Source organism: Colobus angolensis, unplaced genomic scaffold (genome assembly GCF_000951035.1).
Source record: "Colobus angolensis palliatus isolate OR3802 unplaced genomic scaffold, Cang.pa_1.0 Scaffold96, whole genome shotgun sequence".
NCBI lineage: Eukaryota > Metazoa > Chordata > Mammalia > Primates > Cercopithecidae > Colobus > Colobus angolensis.
In genome coordinates, this window is record NW_012123598.1 from 535217 (window position 1) to 543925 (window position 8709).

The following is an 8709-nucleotide window of genomic DNA, read 5'->3' on the forward strand; positions in this document are numbered from 1 at the left end:
CCCGGCTAATTTTTTTGTATTTTTAGTAGAGATGGGATTTCACTGTGTTAGCCAGGATGGTCTTGATCTCCTGACCTCGTGATCCACCCGCCTCGGCCTCCTAAAGTGCTGGGATTACAGGCGTGAGCCACTGTGCCCAGTTGCTAAGAGGACAGATTTTTATTTTTTGCTACAAGGTTAGATCTTAAGTGTTCTTCTGCATGGGGGAGAGAAGGATTTTTTTTAAAAAGTGTTCTGACCACACACACACACACACACACACACACAAAGGGTATAATTTGAGGTGGTTAATACATCAATCAGCTTGATTTGATTATAGTAACCATATCATATTATATGTGTATATCAAAATTCAAATTGTATATTTAAAATATATATCTTTTTTGTCAACTGTACCTCAACAAAGCTAAAAAGTAAATACAAGGCTCAGGATGGTGGCTCACACCTGTAATCCTAGCACTTTGGGAGGCTGAGGCAGGTGGATCACCTGAGGTCAGTAGTTCGAGACCAGCCTGGCCAATATGGTGAAACCCCATCTCTATTAAAAATACAAAAAACTAGCCAGACGTGGTGGCAGATGCCTGTAATCCCAGCTACTTGGGAGCCTGAGGCAGAAGAATCACTTGATTTCGGGAGGCGGAGGTTGTAGTGAGTTGAGATCACACCACTGTACTCCAGCCTGGGCAACAAGAGTGAAACACTGTCTCCAAAAAAAAAAAGTAAATACAATATTTAATTGGAGTAAATATAATATAATGTAACATATATGCACACACACAAAGGGTGTGATTTGAGGTGGTAAATACATCAATCAGCTTGATGTGATTATGGTAATTATATCATATGTATATTTCAAAATTCAAATTGTATATTTAAAATATATATCATTTATATAATTTTTGTCTACTGTACCTCAATAAAGCTAAAAGGTAAATACAATACCTAATTGGAGGAAATACAGTATAATGTAATACATATGTACACATACACAAAGGGTGTGATTTCAGGTGGTAAATACATCAATCAGCTTGATTACATTATAGTAATTATATTATATGTGTATATCAAAATTTAAATTGTATATTTAAATATATGTCATTTTTGTCAACTCTACCTCAATAAAGCTAAAAAGTAAAGACAGTATTTAACTGGAGTAAATGTAATATAATGTAATATACATGTTATATATCATATCATTATATTGTTTATTATTATATATTAATATGATATATTTAATGATAATATATTATAATTTATTATAATACATTTTCAATATTGTGTCAATTAATTTAAAACACGTTTATAATTGTAATATCGAATGTTCAAGTAGATAAACAAATAATTTGTATCAAAATATAAACATCAATATAAACAAACAGCAGAACATTGTGTTCTAGATTTCCAGACAAATTTGGTGAAAAAACATTGTGATGAAATATCATATATAGAAAAGAGGCCGGGCGCGGTGGCTCAAGCCTGTAATCCCAGCACTTTGGGAGGCCGAGATGGGCGGATCACAAGGTCAGGAGATCGAGACCATCCTGGCTAACACGGTGAAACCCCGTCTCTACTAAAAACTACAAAAAACTAGCCGGGCGACGTGGGGTCGCCTGTAGTCCCAGCTACTCGGGAGGCTGAGGCAGGAGAATGGAGTGAACCCGGGAGGTGGAGCTTGCAGTGAGCTGAGATCCGGCCACAGCACTCCAGCCTGGATGACAGAGCGAGACTCCGTCTCAAAAAAAAAAAAAAAAAAAAAGAAAAGAAAAACAATTTATCATTGTTTTAATTAAATAAAGTGTAAAATTTTCCTGTTAAATGTTATTTCATGTTATTTTCCTGGTTCAAAATTGTTTCTCAAAAATGGCTTGATATCTGGCCAAATTTTATTTGTGGATAGTCAAATATATCAATAAATGAAATTCGTATCACTTCTCTATGTGTTTTTAATAACATTTTAAAAATTACACAAATATATACATGTAATAAAACTTTCCCTTTTATCCTGCAGTATTGTAGATTACAGCTATAAAAGGTGGCAACCACCAGCCAGCTTCCCTCAAGACTGATCAATGACTGATCAATGACTGATCAATGACTGGTCAATGGTGAGGCATTTTTTTCAACGCACAGGTACCCTCACTTGCATAAGTTGCAGGGTCGTGCCTGTGCAGGGTAGGATCTTCTCTCTATTTACAATTTTTATGCTTCATTAAGATGGACTTTTTACATTACTTAAAATATATATTGCATTCAAATAGTATTTATCCTGATCATAGAATTTTTAGCACCCCCTTAAATTTTGTTCCTGTCTCACTAGCCTCACTCTTATTTGGTACTAACTAGAAATAACACTTTTAATTTAATAAGGAGAGGCCACTATGTCAAAAAATAGGTGGAGAGCATAAAAACCTCATTTACAAAAGAATAAATGTATATCAAAAACATTGTAAGCAGAATAGTACTCAAAAATATTCTTTTTTTTTTTTTTTTGAGACGGAGTCTCGCTCTATCGCCCAGGCTGGCAGTGGCCGGATCTCAGCTCACTGCAAGCTCCGTCCCCCGGGTTTATGCCATTCTCCTGCCTCAGCCTCCCGAGTAGCTGGGACTACAGGCGCCCACCACCTCGCCCGGCTAGTTTTTTGTATTTTTTAGTAGAGACGGGGTTTCACCGTGTTAGCCAGGATGGTCTCGATCTCCTGACCTCGTGATCCACCCGTCTCGGCCTCCCAAAGTGCTGGGATTACAGGCTTGAGCCACCGCGCCCGGCCAAAAATATTCTTTTTTTAAGAAATTGGGAACTATTGCAAGCTTGTCTCCCTGTTCAGATTCCAGTGATTCGGGAGGAATTTTTTTCCCACAAGGGGGTTAGGGGAGCCAAGGAGCATGACTCTGTGTATGTGAATTGGCATGGGGCAAAATGTTCTCGTGATGGCTTAAGTGTAGGGGTTGATAATAATTTATACATTGGTGTAAATTATTAAATATCCGTTGACGAAAAGGAGTTCTATCTAGTCCTTTTTAGATTGAGGATACATGTTTCTAAGGAGTGTCTAGGGAGTAATAAAATTACTAAGGGTGGAACTAGAGATTTATGTAAATAGTTTAAAAAAGTGGGCGGGTCCACCTGGCTAAGCATATAAAACCCAGCCACTGTGCAGAGTGACTTGTCTGTCAGACGGTGGCTCAGCCTTCAGGACTCTCTTCTAGCATGGCCGAAGACACCTCTTCACACAGTAAGTTCCCTTGTGCTTGACCGAGCGTTTGTTGGCTTGGGGGAAAAGTAGGGCTAAAAACCTGGTGGTCTTGTCAGAAGTTGTGAGAGTTCCATTTGTAAACTTTAAAATAACTGTATCTGGATAAGGGAAAACCAGTTTCTCACATGTGATCCTATGAAAACAGGCTGTTTTCAGTGCATTTGAGCATTGGGAATTTCAGAAAGGTACAGATATTCAAGAACTAAATAAGACATATTTGAGCTTCAGGTAGGAAGAGAGGAGGAAGGAGCAGAAAAGAAAAAAAAGGAGAGGGAGACAGATACTAAAAGAAAGCAACTGTGGGCCACGTCACAAAGTTTAGAGCTCAAAATATCCTTGAAATCAAGGTTTCCAAATCTGGAAAGCACTTTCCAGATTTCTCTCTACAGAACGTTTGAACTTTTCTCCTGAACTTTGGACTTTATCTAATCGCCTACTTGTTTCTAACAGGAGTCTCAGACTCAACGTGTTCCAAACTGAGCTCCCGATGTTCACATCTAAACTGTTCCTCCCACTGTTTTCTCCAGCTCCGGAGGTGACAGGTCATGCCTCATATCTAGAAAACACCCCTGACTCCATTTTTTTCCTCATAACATAATCTAGTCAGGCTGGACATTCTGATGGCTTTAACGTTCAAATATTTAAGGAATCTGACCATTTCTTGGTCCATCTCCTTCGATGATTGGTCCATTGCATTAGATTATTGCAGCCTTCTCCTAACTGATCTCTCTGCTTCCACCAACCTATTCTCAATGCTGTACCTCATGTGATGTTGTTAAACTGTTCATTAAATTATGGTAGCCAGGTGCGGTGGCTCATGCCTGTACTCCCAACACTTTGGGAGGCTGAGGTGGGCGGATCACAAGGTCAGGAGTTCGAGACCAGTCTGGCCAACATGGTGAAACTCTGTCTCTACTAAAAAATTACTAGAGACAAAAATTAGCCGGGCGTGGTGGCATGTGCCTGTAACCCCAGCTACTTGGGAGGCTGAGGCAGGAGAATCACTTGAACCCAGGAGGCGGAGCTTGCAGTGAGCCAAGACTGCACCATTGCACTCCAGCCTTGGCAACAAGAGTGAAACTCTGTCTCAAAAACCAAAAAAACAAAAAACAAAACGATGGATCAGTTGTGTGAAACTGAAGACAAGGACAAGCATTCAAAGATCAAACAAAAAAGCTGTTGGGCTTTTAACTGAACCTCTAGCATCTCTAATAACTTTTCTTCTCATCTCAATTCACTAAGTCTAATTCTGTTACAAAATGGTATGTTCCAAAATGCTTTCCAGATTTGGTTATTTCAAGGAGGTGTCCTATCCAGAAAATTATGTGATGTTGTTGTTGTTGTTGTTTTTTCCTATTGGAAAATTCTACTGAAAGTATGAAATTCTTTTTCCAGTTAGTTTTGTCCTCTCTGTGGTGTTTTTAAAAACATTTTGGAAACTGATACTGTTTGCCTGCTATTGCTATTTGCAATGGAGCAATGGAGCAAAGTAAAAAAATATGCTCCGGCCAGGGATGGTGGCTCATATCTGTAATCTTAGCACTTTGGGAGGCCAAGGCTAGGGGATCGCTTGAGCCCAGGAATTTGAGATCAGCCTGGACAATGTGGTGAAACTTTATCAAAAAGTAGAAAAATTAGCTGGGTGTGGAGGTGTGCACCTGTAGTCTCAGCTACTCTGGAGGCTGAGGTAGGAGGATCACCTGAACCTGTGGAGGTGAAAGCTGCAGTGAGCCATGATTGTGCCACTGCACTCCAGCCTGGGCAACAGAGTAAGATCTGGCCTGAAAAAATAAAAATAAAAAAAATAAAATATATGCACCAAGGAATTTTGACCTGAAAAACCGAAAGGGGTTGAAATGGTCCATTGTATCACAAACTCTTTGTTTCTATGGCTTCATCACTATGCCATATCACCTGCATTATTGACTTATATTGTTTCTAATCCATATGAACAGAACACATTGTTTTTCTTAAAATAATTATTGGTATTTTCATGATATACACGTTGTTTTTTTGTTTTGTTTTGTTTTGTATTTTTTTGTTTTTGTTTTTTGAGATGGAGTCTCACTCTGTCATCCAGGCTGGAGTGCAATGGCATGATCTCAGCTCACTGCAACCTCCGCCTCCCGGGCTCAAGCAATTCCCCTGCCTCCGCCTCCTGAGTAGCTGGGATTACAGGCACATGCCATCAGGACTGGCTAATTATTTGTATTTTTAGTATAGATGGGGTTTCACCATGTTGGCCAGGCCGGTCTCGAACTCCTGACCTCATGATCCGCCCACCTTGACCTCCCAAAGTGCTGGGATTACAGGTGCAAACCACCGCGCCCAGCTCACAATGGTTTTTAATGGTTTTACAAAACAGAGGATCCCTGACTTCTTAGGATGGCATTCAGATGAGCTCAAGAAGTTGAAAAATTGCCATTGTGTGTTCAAGAGCTCCACCATTGTACGAGGGCCGTTCTCCCCGAGTGGGTTCCCGTGGATTCGGGAAGAGGAAGTGAGAGACTAGCTTGAACCTGAAGTTCGAATATATAAATTAACCTATTACATGTTGCCTCTTTTGTAATCTTCCTACAGAGATGGTAACAACAAATCACAGGCGCAGTCGCACCAAATTCACGGAAGATCAATTGAAAATCCTCATCAATACCTTCAATCAAAAGCCTTACCCAGGTTATGCTACCAAACAAAAACTTGCTTTAGAAATCAATACAGAAGAGTCCAGAATCCAGGTAAGTTTAAGCTTGGTATCTCCAGGACTGGAAGTAGAAAGGCAGGAGGGAGAACCATTAACAGAGCACGTACTATGTACCCATGTGCTGAGGGTTTGGTGGGGAGTATCTCAACGGACCCTCAGTAAACCCACAAGGGTGTTGGTTGATTGGCCAGCTAATTTTTTTTTTTTGTATTTTTAGTAGAGATGGAGTTTCGCTATGTTGGCCAGGCTGGTCTTGAACTCCTGACCTCATGATCTGCCTGCCTCAGCCTCCCAAAGTGCTGGGATTACAGGCATGAGCCACTGCGCCCAGCAGGCTAAATTTTTTTTTTTTTTTTTTTTACTTTTTTGTTTTTAGTAGAGATGATGTTGCCACACTATGTTGCCCTGGGTTTGAATGCCAAGTCTTGACCTAAGACTAGGTAGATGGGCTAGGCGTGGTAGGTCATGCTCATAACCCCAGCATTTTGGGAAGCCAAGACAGGTGGATCACCTGAGGTCAGGAGTTCGAGACCAGCCTGACCAACATGGAGAGACCCCATCTCTACTAAAAATACAAAAATTAGCCAGGCATGATAGCACACGCCTATAATCCCAGATCCCTGGGAGGCTGAGGCAGGAGAATACTTGAACTTGGGAGGTGGAGGTTGCGGTGAGCCAAGATCGTGCCACTGCACTCCAGCCTGGGCCACAGAGTGAGACTCCATCTCAAAAAAAAAAAAAAAAAAAGAAGAAGAAGAAGAAGAAGACTTGGCAGAATGTGACAGAAGTGAGTAATAATCCTGGGCTTAGGCCCAAAAAGAATTGCTCACTTTGGGAACAGGCAGTGATGTAGCTTAAATGGGATTAACATGTAATTCTCTCCTTTTCTTTTCCTCACTTAGATTTGGTTTCAGAATCGAAGAGCTAGGCAGAGATTCCAGAAAAGACCAGAACCCGAGACTTTAGATTCAAGCCAGATCCATGGTTAAGATCAACCTGGTGTGGAGTTTCAAAGTAAATAAGCATCTCAGTTCTGTTCCCCAGCAGAGCTTCTCTACGGTGAAGCCAACTGCTACTTTGAAAAAAGAATGTTTCTTCCCTGACGACCTCCTATTCAGGGTCTTATGGTGGCAAAGTGTTCATCATACCCTAGAAGTTCTCCCCTGCCCTCTTCCCAGGCCTTCTGAGTGTTTCTCTTGCCTATTTTCTATTTATTATTTATTTTATTATTCTTATTTTTTGAGACGGAGTCTCACTCTGTCACCCAGGCTGGAGTGCAGTGACTTAATCTTGGCTCCCTGCAACCTCTGCCTCCCAGGTTCAAGCAATTCTCCCACCTCTGCCTCCCAAGTAGCTGGGATTTACAGGCAGGCGCCACCACACCCAGCTAATTTTTGTATTTTTAGTAGAGACGAGGTTTTGCCATATTGGTTAGGCTGGTCTCGAACTCCTGACCTCCTGATCTGCCCCCCTCAGCCTCTCAAAGTTCTGGGATTACAGGCATGAGCCACTGCGCCCGGCCTCTTGCCTACTTTCTACTCGAGTCCAGAAGTCCAGACATATCATCCCGTGTCTCCTCTAGAACCTTCCACCTAGAAGGAACCTGGGACAAGATCCTCTCAGGAGGAGTCAGTGGGATCGAAATTGGATGGAGAGTGACAAGTTTGGGTTGTGTGTTTGAATATGTGAACGGACTCTTGAAATATTCCTTGACCGCCTCCCTCAATCTTTCCATGCCTTCCCTAGGTAGAGAAGCCAGACGCTGTCGTACCGCCTACAGCACGTCTCAATTACACACTCTCATCAAGGCATTTGCGAAAAACCCATACCCTGGGATTGATTCCAGAGAAGAACTTGCTAAAGAAATCGGTGTTCCAGAGTCCAGAGTCCAAGTGAGTGATAAGTGTGGCTGTCCCATCTCCTAGGGATACAGGTACACAGGAAGGGAAGCCACATGGGCCTCAGGTAGCTCCTCATCATGCTGGGCACAGTTCAGGGTCTTTCATAGCTGTTTCCTGCCTGCTGGCTTCTACCACCAGGTGCCCACAGGACTCAATCTCACATCCCCTTCTGGTATTTTCTGTCTGTCCTGAGCAATGTTGCATTCCTTGGCTGCCGAACAGTGCGTGGCACGTGACACCCAGTGATAATTTGTTGAGTTAGTGAATATTAGTTAACACTACATATAAGCCAGGCATTTGGCTAAAGCCTTTTTTTTTTTTCCCCCGAGATGGGTACTCACCCTATTACCCAGGCTGGAGTGCAGTGGCGAAATCTTGCCTCACTGCTGCCTAGACCTCCTGGGTTCAAGTGGTTTTTGTGCTTCAGCTGCCTGAGTAGCTAGGATTACAGGTGTGTGCCACCACGCCCGGCTAATATTTTTTGTATTTTTAGTAGAGACAGGGTTTCGCCAAGTTGCCCAGGCTGATCTTGAACTCCTGGCCTCAGGCGATCCACCCTCCTTGGCTTCCCAAAGTGCTGGGATTACGGGGTTGAGCCACCGTGCCCAGCCTATTTGACTAAAGTCTTTATGTCTACCGTATCCTTCAGATCTTCTAATTATGCCCTGAGGTTAGAATTATGAGGTCCAGGCTGGGCGCGGTGGCTCACGTCTGTAATCCCAGCACTTTGGGAAGCTGAGATGGGCAGATCACGTGAGGTCAGGAGTTCAAGACCAGCCTGGCCAACATGGTGAAACCCCGTCTCTACAAAAATACAAAAATTAGCCAGGCGTGGTGGCGCATGCCTGTAGTC

The 8709-nt window shown here is 42.3% G+C and overlaps 1 protein-coding gene across 1 annotated transcript in view; it reads left to right on the forward strand.

Moving 5' to 3' along the window:
* Positions 1-3208: 3208 nt before the first annotated feature.
* The window catches only part of DUXA (double homeobox A), an 8669-nt gene continuing 3168 nt past the window's right edge, over positions 3209-8709 (forward strand). Inside the window, 4 exon segments of the mRNA XM_011932564.1 lie at positions 3209-3233; positions 5835-5989; positions 6858-6969; positions 7702-7847. Coding sequence (XP_011787954.1) covers positions 3209-3233; positions 5835-5989; positions 6858-6969; positions 7702-7847 — 438 coding nt within the window.